This window comes from Chrysochloris asiatica, unplaced genomic scaffold (genome assembly GCF_000296735.1).
Source record: "Chrysochloris asiatica unplaced genomic scaffold, ChrAsi1.0 scaffold00027, whole genome shotgun sequence".
Lineage (NCBI taxonomy): Eukaryota > Metazoa > Chordata > Mammalia > Afrosoricida > Chrysochloridae > Chrysochloris > Chrysochloris asiatica.
Window position 1 is genome coordinate 19,843,120 of NW_006408545.1, and position 20,751 is coordinate 19,863,870.

The window sequence follows — 20,751 nt, forward strand, 5'->3', positions numbered from 1 at the left end:
ATATTTACATGATATTTGAAATTTTAAAGCCAGCATGCATTCATATAACTCTTGTGATATTTTAGGAAGGAACTTAGAGAATTCCATGTATTGCCCTACAGAAACATCAGATAGTGATTTTATTGAAATCAGAGCCAATATATATTTCAAGCTTTCTGATAGCAAGCAATTTTTAAATTTGATTTTTCTCTCCCTGTTTACTTTACCCATGAAAACTAGAGTCCTCATGCTTGAGAGAGAGAGAGAGAGAGGGAAAAAAAAAAAAAAAAAAAAGGCCTATCACAGTTTTTTAAAAAGCTGATGTGTGAAAAAGCTGATGTCTAGGTGTTTTGAGAAACTCTTTTATAGCCATGCTGCCAAACACACAACTAAAGCTCCTGGAAGCTTTCAATCCTCGCCACCAAAAGGAACTGTGCAATATATCTCTAGGCTAATAGGAACTTCCCTCTCTAAATGCAACTCTGCAAAACTAAATTTGTCAACATCCAGTAAATTAATTTTTTTCAGTATCCAATAAATCTATCCTCAAGATTTTTTTTCTACTCCTAGAGAAACAATCATGGACAAGCAAAAACTTTTCCACCTAAAAATATATATCTAGCCAAACTAAGAGTATACAAAGTCCATAATCTATTTGATTATTTCAAAATAGAATAACTACTTTTAGAATAACAAAGAAAAAACTGAATCTTAATAAAACATGTTTAACAAAATGTCCCTTGTTCATTTTCAGAGGGTTTAGTATCTAGATAAGCATTTATAAAATTTCTAAACTTGGGTTTCACTATTTCTTCTTTGTATTTGCTCAACTTTTTGTCATTTCACTATTCATTAGCACTTTTATGTGAAGATGAAAAGGGGAAGAGAAAGAAGACACCGTTCAGCCGATCTTGCAACTTAGTCTTATCTCTGATAAAAGATCTGGAGAGTAAGTTTTACACTATGAACTAAAACAAGATTTGGATATCACTATATTTAATTGGAAACCCTGTACAGGGTCGCTATGGGTTGGAACCGACTCAACGGCACATAACAACAACAACATATTTCATTTGTCATTGTATATGACTAAAGGTAGATTCTACTAATTGTCTGTCAGTTTGTCATACTGTAGTGGCTTACATATTGCTGTGATACTGAAAGTTATGCCACCAGTATTTTTAATACCAGCAGGGTCAGCCATGGTAGACAGGTTTATGCTGAGCTTCCAGACTGACACAATGGAATCACACATAACAAGTGGGAAGATGGCACAGGACCGGGGAGTGTTTCATTCTGTTGTGCACAGGATCGCTATGAGAAGAACCGGCGTGACAGTAGCTAACAACAATACATGCCTGCTGTATCTTCCCATTTCTCACTATTCACAGCTTACTTAGTCAGACATACTGAAATTATTCTTAGCTTTCTTCCTCGGCTCTCTCTTTTTCTCTTCTAAGCCTTGTTCAGTGTTCTCAAGAAAACCTCCACTTCAATTCAGTTGAAGCCCTCCCAAAATTATAAACATGGCCATTAAACCAAGAATCAAGGCAATGATATACGCACATACAGAAAACAAAGGCCACAGTGAAGCTCCCGTTTCATAACCTGTGAAGTTTGTGAACACAAACAAAAACCAATTCCAAAGCCATATAAAGTTCCTTTTCATGCACTCATCCTCCACAATCACCAACATTACAGAAAGTAGAAAACTTATCTAAAATGTGTGATTTTAATTTGATATATTGCAATTTTGTATAATTACTGTACTAGCATTTCAATCCTTCAACATACTCCCTCCTCACTCTATATTATAATCTTTTCCCTATTGTTAATAAGTGCCATTGAGTTGGTTCTGACTCATAGCAACCCTATATATGGTTTCCAAGGAGTGGCTGGTGGGTTTGAACTGCCAGCCTTTTGGCTAGAAGTCCAGTGTTCATCCTGCAATGCCACATCAGGGCTTTCTATACTACATTAAATTATTTATTGGTTTGTCTGTTTCCTCTGTTTGCTTGAGGTAATATACTTTCCTTTAGGGCAGGATTCATCTCAGATCATATTCATCATTGTATCCACATTGACTAAGTACTTAATAAATACATGTTGAAATATGAATATTCCTTTCTTGAATGTTATCTTAACAAGGTATAATATTTGTGTTAGTTGAGCAGTTAGGCTTTTGTGGACTAACTACGCTATGACTTTAACACTGCATTTAGAATACTTCTATTAGATAGAAATCTATCACAGTGAAAAACAAATAATTTACAAGTAAACTGCTGAAGCTTAATCTTGCAAATTCAAAGCATTATAAAGGCCTTAGCAAGCTGTAGTCCAATCTGTCATTTTACAGCTGAATAATGGAAAGTTCACCTGAGTTTAGGAGGCTTGCCCAAAGTCAGTGACAGAGCCAGAGACGGGTTCAAAGGGACTTTGTTGATTCTTAACTCACTGCTTTTACCGCCACATCATGGAAATCACACAAGCAATTGTATATATGATTCTAAGTACACTAGTATATATGCATGAATATATATTTAGACATACAAATATTCACATATTCATCAACACACATGTGCATACATATCCATTCACTCTCAACCCACATTCCTCTACTTTTAATTGTCAAGAATTTTCCATTTTTTCATATACTTTTAGAAAATATGTCAGAATTTATTCAGCCAATCAACTATACTTTTATAATATGAGTCCTAGAAATCATTATTGATTGAAGAATAAATTATATGACTTCCACATGACTTTATAGTCAAATTACAAAGTTTGCATTTAATGAAAATTAAAACAAAGTGAACACAAACTACATATAGTAAGAGTGCATTTTGGACTACACATCAAGAAGTCCATTTCATGTATTCTAACTCAAGTTGCAATCTACATTTTGTTCTTATTAATTTTGTGTGTACAATTGTATATTCAGAGAGGATACTGTCTTAATAATCTGTAACGAACATACTATTTAACACCAACTTAAAAATGGAAAGTGTAGATACAGTCAATAGTAAATGAATATACTGAGTATTTTGCACCAAGCATCCTTATACTATAATTTTGATAGAGAAAGGCCAATTTCACTATAGCAGAAACATATTTCTTGGGTACCTTGAAGCCTCAAAAACTTGGTCAAACTATTGTTCAATGTGCACACAGTTTGTTTCTTCATGCTCAGATGTTGTTGAAACAGCAGACTTAAAAGAAATAATGTCAATGAATCCTACCAAGCACTATACATGACCTCTGGGGTAATTAGCAATCATTCAAAAGCAACAAGACTAAAATGTTCTATTCTTTATTACTGTCAGCTCTTATCTTGATCAGCATTTTAATAAAGATGGTTCGTTTCTAAGACAGTTTCATGAATCAGTCATAATTACATTCTGACATGCAGTGAATAGTAAAGCAAAACTAAATATCACTTCATCAACCTTTCTAACCTTTATGCAAGTATTAACTGTAAATAATTTTTACACAATCCTACAACAGAAATCTGCATATTTCTTAGCTTTGTACATACTTTACCCCAAATGAATTTCCTGTGACCTATACCTGAAAAACACAATCAGCCATAATTATCCAGTTTTGTGAGATGTTCAGGTGTTGCCTTTCAGAGTTCAAATCAACTTCAAGTATAAAAGGCTACTTTATTTTACAAATGGCACAATATGCAAAATGGGTTAAGTAGCCAAAAGCATCTCAGCGCATTGTGGCTCCGAAGAAGTCTACCCAGAATCAAAACGTCAGAGCAAAAATACACTAGAGCAAAGCAAGGCTCATAAATAGCTTCATAGATGACACACTAAGGAACGGATCACTGATGACTACTGTAACAAGTCTTCTAATTAAAATATGTAAAAAGAAGAATTTTAATTAGAAGGAAATCTGATTTATTAAGTATCTGAAGGGTATCTTTTAAAAATGGAATTCTAAAATAGCTGATGAAGAGGTTGAAAATTTACCAGAAATATAAAACTTTCGTAGAGAAACTATTCTGTAGTGAGGATAATGTGAAAATTGTTTCAGCTCCTCACCCCACCCTGGGCCCCCTCGATTTCCTTTAGAGTTTTGAAATCATTAATTTCTCTTTTTTGCTGAGGACTGATTTTTTAAAAATATTTTAGGTAGTTGACACAAACATAATTCAACTACCAGATACTGCATTTTGGTGATTTAGTGTTTCAAGTCTCTCAGAAATTTGCAAAATAAAAGTAATGTTTTCTAAGAAAAAATAATTTTGTTTTCTTCCCAGTAGTAGATATAGAACAAGTGAACTATTTTGATCACAGTTCCCAAATGCATATTATAATTATATCTCTCAAATAAATAAAGTTTAGGGTATCTAATGAGTAGGAATTTTAATCAAACTGATGTCCATTTAAGAATTTAAATATGGTAAAAGGTAGAATACTTATTTCTTATTATTTCAGTTTTTAAAATATGTCATTTCCAAAACCAACCTAAAATTTCTCCCTCTATTTTCTTTATATATTTTAATATAAAACAACTTTACTAGAAGGTTACTGATTCAAAGGCCAAATGGATTACAACAAGCATCTTTTTTCATACGGGATTAAAAAAACACAAAAATATCTAAATGTTTTTATGTGATCATTTTTGGTTAACTTTTCTATCCTCTTTCTTGAGCGTTATTCCTTTCTGTTATTGGAGGTGCAAGCAAAGAAGGGGAGAGAAGTGTTGATTGAAGAAAACAGAGTTCCCAGAAAGAAAACAAAACAAAACAACCTGTGATTAAGATTTAAACAAAAACTAAAGATGGCTTCCTCTGAGCCCTGATGAGGTCCGCTACCTCATTATTAACAACTGAAAACTTGTGATGCATTTTGTTTCAAGAGAATCCAAAAGTCCTTGCTGTAAAGCAGACGGGGAGGAGTGGGGGTGTGCAAGGTCCATTCACTCTTTCTGCATCACACCCATTATGTAAGAAGTATAAAACACTGCCTTTATGCTGCCAAGCCACAATGACTCTTCCCACATCAAAGGATTTGCACCACTAGGGTTTTTTCTTCAAAATTTATTCAAGCTAAGGGCAGAGAGACAACAATTCATACACGCTAATTACGCCTAATTATCTATTCCCTTTTCTGACCAGCTTCGGCCAGTGTTATTTGCTATCTGGATTTCTCACAACCTCCCTTTGCCCTGTCCATCCAGCCCAACAGTAAACGCTTTGAAGAAAACAGTTGTGGCTTTTTAGAGTTTTCTCAATATAGAGTTCAAGCAAATTAAATAATTATTTTGTTAGTTTTGACACATTTATGTGTTAAATATGAGGACCTCTTGGTTAATTTAGCAAATTCCACACATATCTTCATGGTTGGAATCATAGTAACACCCTTTCTTATGGGAGCTTCTCCTCATGCTTTCTTTTCATGATCTAAATGAAATGTTTATTGGATTAAAGTTCTTCTCTGCAGACCTCCATGGTGGCCTATGACAAAGAGCTTAAAAGTTCTATTAATTGGCTTCAGTTTTCAGGGAGGGGAAAGGGCGAATTTTATTTCACATTACATCACTAGCCAAGAAAACTGCCGCATGTAATTAAACTAATTTATCTCATGATTCAAAGAACCAACTCATTCATATTTAAGACACACTTCCTTTAAACTATTTTCATCATCTAAGAATTGGTTCATTGCAATTTAACTAAAAATAATTATTTATTATTCTAAGGCAAGAGAATTCAAGCTCTAAATAGCACACATTTTACATGTAAGTAGTAGTTTGATGTAGTCCAGGTTAATAGAAATATATAATGTACATATTTCATGGGAAATCTTTATTTTCATTTTATATAAGACAATAACAGAAAGTATTATTTTTAAAAGCATATTTTTCTATGGCTAGTACACGGTCTATATTCTGGTATAAAGGTGAGCAGGATTAGGTTTTAAATCCATATCACCACGATTGTTATTCTAGATATTTATTAACTTCAAGGATGCAGCACAAAACACAATTCCAAATAAAGTTGAATACCTGTTAATCCAGCCAAGTTTCTTAAACATAGTTTCTCAAATACATATCAACTAGGTTAGCTTATGAAAATATTTTGGGTAGACGTCTTTAGTTTAATTAGCCTTAACAGTTGATTATTATGGGAACATTTTATTTGACCAGGTCAAATGGTCATCTTTGTATTTTAAGATATTAAATGGTAAAATTCAAATGAACACACTAATGGGTGGTAGGGAAAACCCCAGCTCTTTTCAGTCAGGAGTTCTGTCTGCTACTTTTGTTTTGTCTTTTGTGTCTCTCAGTCTTTAGTAGTAAAAAGCCAACTCATAAGTGAAGACATTATCACCCCAACAAAGGGTTAATCCCTGCAGGGCTGACTCAGGTGACAACGCAGTGGAGGTCAGCTAGGCTGACACTGACCTCAAAGGCTGATTCTTATTTACTGAGCCTTGTGAAAGCTTGAGTATTGAAAGTGATAATGAACAAACTGACAAATCAATTTCACCAATAAAATGAAAACTGGAGCAGGATAAAAACAGCAAAGACACACTTAGCAAGTCTACAAATCCTAACGCAGGTGCTAGGGCAAAGTCTAAACACCAAAACACTTCATTTCACTGTTTTTTTTTTTTTTTGGTTTTTTTAAGATTACAACTAGGAGATCATATCATGGAAATATTCTCAAATAGTTTACTATCTATATCAGATTCTTTGAAAATTTTCCTCAGGAGACAAAAACATAAGAGCTAATACATATTTGAATTTTTAAAAAAGTTTTAGATTTTAAGTATTCACACAATAGTTGAGAAACAATAGGCAGAAAAACTGAAGTAATTAACTGAACATTAACCTAATATTAATAAAAACAGTAAAAATAACAAAACTACTACTATTTTAGACTGTAGATTATTTTTATGTGATGTATATTTAAAATCAATAAACATTAAGACAAATAAGATTATGATGTCTGCCAAATGGAAAATTCTATCAGTAAGAGAAGAATTCATATTTACAGAGTTAATGTAGTATCTTATTTCTCTTTAATTTCATATAACTGAAATTCATCAAAGAGAAAACTATCATAGAATGTCTTGTTGGTTATTGTGGCCAGATTACAATTATCACTCTCTCAGTAATCTACTAATCACCTAACTTGTTTAATTTGAAACAGATAAAGGACTCTTAAGAAAGAAGACAACTTTCCTAAAACATCAGCATAAATGTGACTTCAAGAGCTAAATTACTGATGATAGAATCTATCATGTGGCAAAAAGCACCACACACCATATTGCACAGGTGGTGGGGGTTGTTTTAGATTTGGCCCTTAAACTGATTAAGAAAATTCACATTAAAATTTTTTTTAACCTAAAATGTATGAATATCAGTTATCTCTTTCAAGGATAATTACGGAATTGCTTATAAAGGTTTAAGTGACAGAGTGCACAGAAAAAGTTTTAGCTAAATATGCAAAACCTGTCTAAAGTACCTTGGATTGCTAGAACTCAATCAGATGAGAACAGCAATTCTTGCCTGCCTCTCTAGTGATGAACAAGGCCTACAGTACCAATACCCAACTGTTCCTTGGGGATTCAGAGGCTATAAACCTTTACAGGTACAGACAGCCTCCTCTTTCTCCCATGGAGCAGCTGATGGGTTTGAACTGGCAACCTTGCAGTTAGCAGTCCAACACTTAAACTCACTGTGCCACCAGGGCTTCGTGAGGCTAACAATGTTGTTGTTCAGTGTCGTTAAGTCGTTTCCAACTCATAGCAATCCTGAATGGGGTTTCCAAGGAGCAGCTGGTGGGTTTGAACTGTGGACCTTATGGTTTGCAGTACAGCACTTACCCTACAGTGCCACACCAGGACTCCAGGCCAATAGTCCAGTTGAAATTAACTTAAGGACCTAGTCTTCTGATCTGAATATCAATTGGAACTTTGTGGAAAAGGCAAAATTATAGAGACAGCAAAAAAGATCAGTGGTTGCCAAGAGTTAAAAGGGAAGGAGAAAAGAAAGAACAGAGAGCTCAGGGCATTTTTGTTTTTGCTGTTGTGTGACATGGAGTCAATTCGGACTCACAGTGACCCTACAGACAGAGTAGAACCACCCCATAGCATTTCCTAGACTGAAATCTTCATGGGAACAGATTGCCAAGTTTTTTGTCCCTTCAAGTCGCTGATGGGTTTGAACCAGTGACCTCTCAGTTAGCAGTTGAAACTTTAGTCTTTGTGTCACCAAGGTTCCATGGGCATTTTTAGGGAAATCAAATAATTCTGCATGGCATTGTGATGGTGGATCCATGACATTATGTGCTTGTCAAAACCTGTAGTGAGCCCTAATGTAGACTGTGGAGTTTGGTTAATAATAATGTATCAATATTGGTTCTTCAATTATAGCAAAATGTAACACATTAATGTGGTGGTGGTGGCTATGTGCCATGGAGTTGGTTCCGACTCATAGCAACCCTGTACAGGGTTTCCAAAGCTATAAATCTTGTTGATTTTTTTTTTTTTTCATTTTTTTCTCTAAGGGTATAAATCTTTACAGGAGCAGAAAGCCTCATCTTTCTCTCATGGAACAGCTGGTAGTTTTGAACTGCTGACCTTGCAGTTCGCAGCCCGATTCGTAACCACTACGCTACTAGAGCTCCTTAACACATTAATGTAAGATGATAATAAAAGGGGAAACAGTGAACAGTGGGTAGAGGGAGTACATGGGTACACTACACTTTCTAAACAATTATTTGTAAACCTAAAACTGCTCTAAAAATTATAGTCTACAAATTATATATACACCCATCGCGACCCTTCATATGGTTTCCGGGGAGCTGCTGATGGGCTTGAACTGCCGACCTTGCAGTTCAAACCGACTTTGCAATCCAGCGCATTAACCCACAGCGTCACACCAAGACTCCTAAATACACACACACACACACACTTATATAAATTGTCTTTTCCTTTCAACCCTAATAATTTTAAATAATGTTTACAATGTAGTGATATTCTCTTCTATGAATATCATTTACTGTATATACTTTTAATACATGCTGTTCTTTTTCAGTGTATAAAGGAAAAGGCATTTCTAAGAAACTTGATCCAAACAGATCTGATATTTCTAAAGTTACTGAATTATTTGACAATACTGGATCAGCCTTTTGATTCATCAAGCTTCCTCCCTTCTATCACCTACTTATCATGCAAGCTCTTGATATGCCATCTTCTCCTAGAACTTCCTAATGAGCCTATGCTGACACATGATTTCCTCATATACAATAAGTCATAGCTTCTAGGGGGAAAAAATGTACTAATTACATATGTTTACTTTCTAAATAAGTTGATGAAGTTGCTGGAATTTGCATACAGGCGGTTGCTACCAGAATAAGATCTCCAGAAGCCTGCATGTGTGACACCTGTAATGTTTAGCTGACTATTAAACTATACCTGCAACTGGTGAGCCTCCACAAGGCTGGGCAAAGACCAATCTATACAAGTCTAGAAAATATTGGTGTTCTGACCTACCACAGTTGAGCGACCTCAACTCTCAAGAACCCTACAGTAAAGGCTAATTTAAGTCATCCTGTTGTGGCTGTTAAGTGCTGTTGAAATGGTTCCAACTCACAGTGACCATGAATAGGGTTTCCAAGGAATGGCTGGTGGTTTCAACAGCCAATCTTATATTAAGCAGTCCAGTGCTTACCCTACAATGCCACACTAGGACTCTTTGTTGTTGTTGTTAAGCGCCGTTGAGTCAGTTTGGACCCATAATGACCCTATATAGGGTTTCCAAGGAGTGGTTTGTGGGTTTGAATCACTGACCTTGTGGTTCAAACTGACCTTGCAGTCTAGCATATTATCCTACAGTGCCACGCCAGGACCCCTAGTAAATCTTAAAAACAAGCCTCAAAAGAATCAAACTTAACCATTTGCCAAAATAACATTCAACACCCTTAAAATAAGTAACAGAGAATCGATGGATTATTTACAATCTTCAGCATCTAATCACAAATAAAACATACAAAGAAACATAAAAATGTGACCTACAACCAGAAAAAAAATCAGATAGAAAGAAAACTAAAAATGTCAGTGATGTTGAAATTATCAGAAAAGGCTTTTTAATAAGCAGACTTCTGTTTCTGGGAAGATGAAGTAGACCTGAATTGGGTGCCCTGAACACAGGCAACACCTAGGCTGACAGGAACTCCATTTAGGGCTGGGAACTCAGTTTTTTGTTCCTTTTTTCTCCTTTTCTGTATTCTGTTTTCACTGATGTTTGGTTGTTAGTCTGTTCTGTGTTTGTTCTCCTGTGTGAATGATTTCTCCTCTTGTACACCCAACAGGAGAAAGCAACTATGCCCATACAGTCCAACCACAACCAGACCCCATGTAGCTCCACTCATTGAACAAGAGCCATACAGCTCCCGTACCACCTGATCAATGACAGACACCAGCCAACACCAGCCAGGCCTATACTCCGAATTGAGTTGAATGGTGAATGGAAATAGTGTACACATTTCCATTCTCTAATCACACCCACCAGGACATACTTTATGAGAACCTAACAGATCATGAGAACACTGAATCGTTTAAATTTAAGAAAGGTGTGCAACAGGGTTGTATTCTTTTCCTACACTTATTCAACCTGTAGCTGAGCAAATAATCCGAGAAGCTGGGTTCTATGAAGAAAAATGTGGTATCAGGATTGGAGGAAGACTCATTAACAACCTGTGATATGCAGATGATACAACCTTGTTTGCTGAAAGTGAAAAGGACTTAAAACATTTACTGATGAAGATCAAAGAGCACACAGCCATCGGTATAGATTGCATCTCAATGTCAAGAAACAAAAATCCTCACCACTGGACCAATAAACAACATTCTTATCAATGGAAAAAGATTGAAGTGGTCAAGGACTTCATTCATCTTGGATCAACTATCAACACTCATGGAAGCAGCAGTCAAGAAATCAAATGAAGTATTGCATTAAGCACATCTGCTTGCACAAGACCTTTTTAAAGTGTTGAAGAGCAAAGATGTCGGCTTGAGGACTAAGGTACACCTGACCCAAACCATGGCATTTTCAATAACCTCATATGCATGTGAAAGCTGGACAGTGAATAAGGAAGACTGTAGAAGAATTGATACTTCTGAGTTATGGTGTTAGAGCAGAATATTGAAAGTGCAATGGACTGCCAAAAGAACCAACAGATCTGTGTTGGAAGAGAAGTGCAGCCAGAGTGCTCCTTGGAGGCCAGGATGGTCAAACTTCGTCTCTCATACTTCAGACATATTGTCAGGAGGGACCAGTCGCTGGAGAAGGATATCATGTTTGGTAAGGTGGAGGGTCAGAGAAAAAGAGGACAACCCCAGCGAGATGGATTGGCCAACTGGAACCATCAATGGGCTCAAGCGTGGCAACAATAGTGAGGTTGGCCCAGGATCTGGCAGTGTTTCATTCTGCTGTGCATAAGGTCACTATGGGTCGGTACCGACTTGATGGCACCTAACAACAACAACAAGAACACACAAACATAGAGTCATCAACTAGCTACAAATACAATGATCCATAATTTCTTGGAGACAACAGAAGATTTTAGATCACATGAAGAAATAAAAGAGTGGATGAAATGATGAAGATGTGGAGCGAGAAACCATTTCTGGGGTAGAATAGTTAAAGCAACTACCTGAGAAAGAAATCAAAAGAAGGATAGGCAGGCACCTACAATGCACTGACAAAAACATTGAGGAAACAGGAAGACAAGAAAAAATCTTCAGAAGAACACTACAAGAACAAACCGTCAAAATAAATGTAAATTTTGAAACAATACAAAATCTGCCATTAGAAATCCAGAAGATTAATACTGAGATATCAGAAATGGACAATACAGTAAAGGGCAAAGGGATAGTTCTGAATCAATGGAAGCCATAATTAATGACCTTGAAGACAAATCTCTGAATACTAGTAAGCTAGAACAATCTGAAAAAAGAAGGAAAACTTGGAAGAAAGTCTCAGATTTATGTGGTAACCATGAAAAGGAATAACTTAAGGGTGATCAGAATTCCAGAATAGGAAGAGACAATAAAAATCACAGAGAAAATTACTGAATAGTTGTTGGAAAAAAATTTCCTTAACATCATGAAAGATGAAAATGTGGGCACACAAGAAACTGAATGAACAGCAAGCAGGAATGATCGCAAAAGAAAATCATCAAGACATATTATAATCAAAGTTTCCCAAACCAAAGATAAGGAAAGAATCCTGAGAGCAGCTCAGGAAAAACAAAAATCCAGTAAGACTAAGCTCTGGTGGTTTCTCAGAAGAAACCATGAAGGCAAGAAGACAATGGAATGACATATACAAAACTCAGAAAGAAAAAAAATTGTCAACCAAGAATCATATACCCAGCAAAGCTGTCTATCAAATGCAACAGTGAAATTAGGAAATTTTCAGATAAGCACAAATTAAAGGAATTTATTATAATAATACCATCTTTACAAAAATTACTAAAGGATGTTCTTTAGACTGAGAAACAACAACCTGAGATTAACATACATGACAGCACACCACCGAGAACTCAAAAAACAGGAAAGAGAAGACCAAAAAATAGATGTCAGACAAGGCTCTGAAACTTTCTCCTAAATGTAGAGTAACTAAAGCAAACAGAAGAAATGATGAAGTAAAATCGTTGAACAGAAGATTTCAGAGTGGCTCGAGAAAACAAGTATAAAATATTATAATGAAATGTACAAAGACCTGGATTTAGAAAACCTGAAGGGAACACTCAGCTATCATTTCTCAAGATGAAAGAATTGAAGAAAATTTAAGCTTCAAGTTGCAATATTGAAGAATTCCATGGGCAAAGCATTCAATGATGCTGAAAACATCAAAATAAGGCAGAAGAAATACAGTGAGTCACTGTTTCCCCCATACTAAAAAAAGTGGTCTACATTCAATTGTTTGAGGAAGTAGCATATGATCAGGAACCACTGGTATTCGAGGAAGAAGTTCAAGCCTCTCAGAAAGCATTGGCAAAAAACAAGACTCCAGGAATTGATAGAATATCAACAGAGACACTTCAATAAACAGATGCAACACTAAAAGCTCTAACTCAACTCTGTCAAGACATTTGGAAGACAAGATACTTGGTCAACCGACTGGAAGACGATCTATATCTGTGCCCATTCCATAGCAAAGCAATGAATCAGAGTGTGAAAATTATCAAACAATATCATTAGTATTGCACGATAGCAAAATTTTGCTGAAGATATTTTAAAATGGTATATTCAGCCATACAGCAACAGGGAACTGACCGTAGTGCAAGCTGGCCTCAGGAGAACAAGGAACATCATTCCTGATGTCAGGTGGATACCAGAGAATCCTCATATCAGAAAGCAGAGAATATCAGAAAGATGCTTATCTATGTTTTATCAACCGTGCAAAGGCATTCATCTGTGTGGATCATAATAAATCATGGATAACAATACCAAAAATGGAAATTCCAGAACACTTAATTGTGTCCATGAGGAACTTGTACAAAAGTCAAGAGGCAGTTATTCAAGTAAAATAAAGGGATACTGCATGGTTTAAAATCAGAAAAGGTATGTACCAGGATTATATCTTCTCATCATACTTATTAAGAAATCGAATGGCATATTGCATTGAGGAAATATGCTACAAAAGACCTCTTTAAAATCTTAAAAACTATCACTTTGATGACCAACATGTGACTGATCCAAACTATGAGATTTTCAATTGCCTCAGATGTATGCAAAAGATGGACAATGAAGAAGGAAGACCAAAGAAGAATCTATGCTTTTGAATTGTGGTGTTGATGAAGAATACTGAATATGCTATGGAATATCAAACAAAGCAGTCTTGGAAGAAATACAGCCTGAATGATCCTTTAACGCAAGAATGGCGAGACTCAGTCTTGCTTACTTTAGAAATGGGCATCATTCTTGGTAAAGTAGAGGGTCAGTGAGAATGAGGGAGCCCTGTAATAACATGGATTGACAGTAACTACATCAATACATTCAAACGTAGCAATGATTCTGAAGATGCTAGTGCAGCCAATGTTCTTTTATACCCAGGGTCACCATGAGCTGGAGCAAATTCAACAAGGCCTAACAAGTTAGTAAAAGAACAGCAAAATAAACATAAAGAAAGTATAAGAAAAAAACATAATAGGAACTTCCTTATTTAAAAGATTGGAGATAATATTTAAGGGTTTGTTTTTGTCCTAGAGGATCTGAGCATTTCCTGTGACCTCTCCTGTCCTACGGTTATTGAACAGCATCTTAGCTCCTCTCATCATTCCTATTACCTTACGAAAACATTAGGATTCACATATTCAGAGTTTCTGTTGTTTTTATAAACCCCAAAACAACAACTCACAGCTTCTGCATGAATTACAATGCTGTTATGTGGTTTATAGAGGAGAATATAATGGGAACTTTCCCCAAAAATAGTTATTTATTTTGTTTACAATCTTAAAAAAATAAGACTCTCTATTTGTTTTATGATTAACTTCTGCTTTATAATTCTCTCAGCTGGACCAAAATGAAGTCATAATACTAGCATATATGAATATACAAAATACTTAAATTAATATGAAACAACTTTTGCTTACAGGGGAAACTTTATATGCCTCACCAGGAGAGCTCCAGGTGGCCTACTCTATTGCTCATTTCACTAGTCTAGAGTTGCTTATATGTGAAAAGTTTTTTGAATTAACTAGGTGTTGGATAGATCTTTTCTCATCCAATCTAACTTCAATTTCCAGAAGATTTCAGTCCATGTTAAATTTCATATTGTGTATTACTCATTCCTTTGAATTTCCTTCCCCTTCAAAACATTGCTGTTGTTGTTAAGTGCGGTCGAGTTGTTTCTAACTCATAGTGACCCTGTATAGGGTTTCCGAGGAGTGGCTGTTGAGTTTGAACTGCCAACGTTGCGGATCAAACTGACCTTACAGTTCAGTGCTTATCCTACTGTGTCACAAATTCAAACTGACCAATTTAGTTGCCTATTAATAGTGCTATTAAATATTGAATGTGATGAATTACTAGCAAACATAGTAAATAAAAAGGCTGATAGGGTGGCAACTAAGTTCCCTAGGAACCTATGAAATTGTTTCATTCTATGAACCTCTTCTTTTTATGACTTACACATTTTATGTTATATGAAGGTACTATTTTTAACATCTAATTTTCTTAGCTTCCCTGTTTATATTTTGGTATCTTCACATATCATAATACTTTGAATTACTGTCATGAAGAAACTGTTGCAAAGCTACCTTCTCCTAAATGAAAAACAAGAATATAAAGGGAAAAAATTACTAAGAGCAGAAACCTTCAAAAAACACATTTCCTTACATCTATAAATATCTCAGAGAAATTAAAATCCTGTGGGAACTTAAAATTGATAGAGGAAACAGATGTTTGAGTTTTCCTAAGTATAGTACAAGGAATAAAGTTTGGCACCAACAATAATTCCAACTGAAGTGTTATTCAAAAAGATTGTCTGACTATGTGTTTAGAATATTTAAAGCTAAAAATTTTTTACTACTCCATGGTAAGAAACTCTTGAGATTTGAATTTTTAAAAAATGTACAAATATATCCTTTCTTTAGACATGTTAATTGTTGTTGTTGCTAAGTGCTGTCTGGTTGGGTCTGACATAATGCGACCCTATATAGCGCTTCTGAGGAGCATTGGTGGGTTTAAACTGCCAACCTTGTGGTTTGCAGTCCAGTGCTGGTCCTACAACACCACACCAGGAGTCCAGATATGTTGATAGGGACTAGAAAAAATTATGTGCCTAGGAATTGTATTCAAGCCTCGACTTTCTTTATTGAAAGATTCACTTGGCAAATTATTGAATGATGCAGAAAGAATCAAGAAAAGATGGAAGGAATACACAGATTCACTGCACAAAGGAAATGGTTAATGTTCAACCGTTTCAAGAGGTACTATATGATCAAGAGCCAATGATACTTAGGGAGGAAGTCCAGGGTGCATTGAAGGAATTGGGAAAGCACAAGGCACCAGGAATTGATGGGATAAAAATGGAAATCTTTAAAGAAAGTGAGGCAGCACAGGAGGCACTCACTCATCTCTGCCAAGATATTTGGAAGACAACTATCTGGCCGACTGATTGGAAGAGATCTGTATTTGTGCCCATTCCAAAGAGAGGTGACCCAATGGAATGCGGAAATCATCGGACAATATCTTTGATATCCCATGAGGGTAAAGTTTTACTAAAGATAATACAGAAATGGAAACAAGCATACATTGACAGAGAACGTCCAGAGGTTCAAGCCAGATTCAGAAGAGGTCGTGGAATGAGGGATATCATTGCTGATGTCCAATGGATATTGGCTGAAAGCAGAGAATATCAGAAAAATGTTTACCTGTGCTTTATTGACTACACAAAGGCTTTCAATTGTGTGGATCATGACAAACTATGGACAACATTATGAAGTATGAGTATTCCAGAACACTTTATTGTATTCATGAGGAATCTGTACCTGGACCAAGAGGCAGTTGTTCAAACAGAACATGTGAACACTGAATGTTTTTAAATTAAGAAAGGTGTGTGACAGGGTTGTATTCTTTTACCATACTTATTCAACCTGTATGCTAAACAAATAATCCAAGAAGCTGGGCTATATGAAGAAAAACGTGGCATCAGGATTGGAGGAAGACTCATTAACAACCTACGATATGCAGATGATACAACCTTGCTTGATGAAAGTGAAGAGGACTTAAAATATTTACTGATGAAGATCAAAAAGCACAGCCTTCAGTATGGATTACATCTCAATGTCAAGAAACAAAAATCCTCACCACTGGACCAATAAACAACACTCTTATCAATGGAGAAAAGATTGAAGTTGTCAAGGACTTCGTTCTTACTGGATCAAGTATCAACACTCACGGAAGCAGCCGTCAAGAAATCAAATGAAGTATTGCATTAGGCAAATCTGCTGCACAAGACCTTTTTAAAACATTGAAGAGCAAAGATGTCAGCTTGAGGACTAAGGTGCACCTGACCCAAGCCATGGTATTTTCAATAACCTCATATGCATGCAAAAGCTGGACAGTGAATAACGAAGATCGTAGAAGAATTGATGCTTTTGAGGTACGGTGTTAGAGGAGAATATTGAAAGTGCCATGGGCCGCCAAAAGAACCAATAGATCCATTTTGGAAGAAGTGCAGCCAGAGGGCTCCTTGGAGGCCAGGATGGCCTTTGTCTCTCATACATTGGACATATTGTCAGGTGGGACTAGTCACTGGAGAAGGATATCATGTTTGGTAAGGTGGAGGGTCAGAGAAAAAGAAGAAGACCCCCAACAAGATGGATTGGCCAAGTGACAGCATTGATGGACTCAAGCATGGCAACAGTAGTGAGGTTGGCCCAGGATCGGGCAGTGTTTCGTTCTGCTGTGCATAAGGTTGCTATGAGTCGGTACCTACTTGATGGCACCTAACAACAACAACAAGGAATTGTAAGAGAATTATATTTTAGCATAGAATTGTGCTTCTTTTTGGAACTTAATACAATCTAGTTTGTGTTATAGTTATCTGCAGTTTTTTACGTACATCTATGTCCGTGACTAGATTATAAATGAATTGCAAGCAAGAAACATACTCTGTTTCATGATATTATCAATTATGCCTACTGTAAGTATTTTGCATGTAGTAAGTGCCCAATAAGTATTGGTAGAATGTGGAAATATTTAATAACCATGCCAAAAAAACTACTTAGAATTAACAGTGAACAGGGAGGCTATTTTATTCTGAATCATATTGTAATGAAGACTATTTTAAACTTTATGCAGTGATGATACACACAAATATTTAAACTATTTATGTGCCTCAACTTGACATAATTTCGTGATAACTTGATGGCAATCACATTTAAATATATTAGAATATTTTTTGTAATAATGCTACTCTAGAATAGCAACTTTAATAGATGAGAAAACATGTTAATAATGGCCATTAACCTGAAGAAAACAGGGAACATTAAACATTTTTTTCAGAAATAAATGTATAAGTTTAAACATTCTACTATAATATTTATGAGCAAACCTCAAATTAAAATTTATAAAATGCAAACGAACAAATGTTTCACTTAGAGAATAATTTAGACTATATTTTGTAATTTTCCAGTGTACACATGCATGAATACTATATAAATAAGGTTCTTTTCTCCTTTAGTATGTTTGACTATTACTCTCGAAATATCAAAATGAATTCTGCTTTACCGTAACATGAAGAAAATTGAATAAATGTCCTTGATTATTAATCAATATGGTATCAGTGAATAAACTGATTATAAGTGATTTTTCTTACCTTCAGGATGGCTATGAATGGTACAAAGTTAGCTCTTTGAAGCCCATTTTTATAGAGATCTGAAAGAAAAAAAAATTGGTACTAGCTTTTTAAAACAGGCTGAATCATAAAATGAGCTTATTTTTGCACCAGATAAATACACCTTTCTGCCAATAATGTCCTGGTGTGGCACTATAGGATAAAGCACTGGACTGCAAAGTTGGTTTCAATCACAGGGTTGGTGGTTCAAACTCACCACCTGCTCCTTGGAAACCATATACAGGGTCGCTATGAGTTGGATCCCACTCAATGGCACTGAACAATAACTAATAAAGAAGATAAAGGAAAAAAGGGAAGAACAAGGACTGAAATTGAGCTCTATTCTTGTACTCCACCAAATCCATTACAATCTCAATAAGAGAAAGAACGGTCACAGAAGAAAAATCAAAAAATACTCAGACAGTACTTTAAACTGCAATAAAAAGCAATAAAAGAATTTGAGAAAATATTCATTAATGATCCTAAATCGATCCAATATAGGAAGATGATGTATTTTAAGGTACTTTATACTTGAATATATAGAATTCTAAGGTGCCCTAGTGGTGTTATGGGGTAAGCACTGAGCTACTAACCACTAAATCAACAGTTCAAATCCATTAGCGGCTGGCTCCACAGGAGAAAGTTGAGGATTTTTGTTCTAATACAGATGTACAGTCTGAGAAACCAATACAGCGTCACTATAAGTCAATATTGACTTGATTGCAGTGGGTTTGATTTTGAGGTTTTAGATAGCATTCCCCTGGGAAAGGTCCCCTTCTTATCACTCTATAGTAAAAGATCTCAGTAAAGAATGAAAAGTTGGTAATAACATTAGCCTCTTAAAGAAAACCAGCAATAGCTGTAACTAACTATGTATTGGCATCAAGACTAAGTATTTGTCATCAAATAAAGGAAATGCTACTTCACTTAAAAAAAAAAAAAAACAGCCTAAAAATTAAAATTCCATTTTTATAGACTGTAAAGTTAGTGCAATCACAAACAGGTAGTATGTGTTTTTGGTGTGGCACTGTGGGTTAATGCGCTGGACTGCAAGGTCAGTTTAAACCGCAAGGTCAACGATTCAAACTCACCAGCTGCTTCTCAGAAACCCTATACAGGGTCGTTATGAGTCAGAACTGACTGGATGGCACTTAACAACAACAACAATGTGTTTCCTCAGGAAAATTTTTTATATTTATGTATTGAGGTATATTTTATATACATATACCCATATATACATAGTATCAAGAACAAATAAATGGAAAGGGGCAGAAAAACGTAAGCTGCACACAGTTTTCTTTTAAAACTGGGACTTCTTAGGAAATATTTTCAAGTAGAGAATAAAATTTTACTGCATATAAAACATCCTGTTTTTTAAAGTCAACACTATAATGTCATGAGATTTAAAAGATTTTTAAAGGAACAGGAAAAACATTTTTAATAATGAAAACACAGAATATGTGCCTCAATTTTTTTTTTTTTTTAAACATGGCTAGGTGGAATCTCTTCTATAGTTCCTTGTTTAGAGAAAATTTGATAGCTAAGATAGACTGCCACATTTACTTATGGAAATAAAATATGATCATTAGAAAACATTTATTCTCTTTAGAAAAATATTCATCATAACATCATTATAGTGAAGAAAGTATTTGCATAAGCTCTTTGGTTAATTAAGGATTAGAGGTTTCCATTCAGTTACATTTAAAATTTGTATTTAGGGGTATCATGAAAAGTAAGATACCGCTGGTCAGGCTTATTAGGATTTCAAAATTAAAAGTGAAAGTTTTTCTTTCCTATAGCCAATATCCCTAATAGGCATAATGGAAGAAATGAGTTTTAAAAATAAGTATTTTCATGTTGTCATTGTTGTTAGGTGCCATCGAATTGGTACTGACTAATTGTGGCATTAAGCACAGCAGAATGAAACACTGCCTGGTCCTGCACCAACCTCACAATTATTGCCACACTTGAGCCCATTGATGCTGCCACTTTGCCAATCCATTTTTTATCTCTGATCCGCCACCTCACCAAACATGATATCCTTCTCCAGCAACTGGTCTCTCCTGACAATATGTCCGAAGAATGAGAGAAGAAGTTTGGCCACCCTGGCCTCCAAGGAGCACTCTGGCTGCACTTCTTCCAACACAGATCTGTTGGTTCTACGGGCAGCCCATGGCACTTCCAATATTCTCCTCCAACACCATAACTCAAAAGCATCAATTCTTCTATGGACTTTCTTATTTACTGTGCAGCTTTTGCATGCATATGAGGTTATTGGAAATACCATGGCTTGGGTCAGGCGCACCTTAGTCCTCAAGCTGACATCTTTGCTCTTCAATATTTTAAAAAGGTCTTGTGCAGCAGATTTGCCTAATGCAATACATCATTTGATTTCTTGACTGC

General features: G+C 35.6%; 1 protein-coding gene across 1 annotated transcript in view; it reads right to left on the minus strand.

Annotated features, from left to right (window-relative positions):
* Positions 1-20,751, minus strand: part of LACE1 (lactation elevated 1) — a 309,080-nt gene that overhangs the window by 135,856 nt on the left and 152,473 nt on the right. The window contains exon 7 of the mRNA XM_006839948.1: positions 18,331-18,389. Coding sequence (XP_006840011.1) covers positions 18,331-18,389 — 59 coding nt within the window. The remainder of the gene's footprint in view (positions 1-18,330; positions 18,390-20,751) is intronic.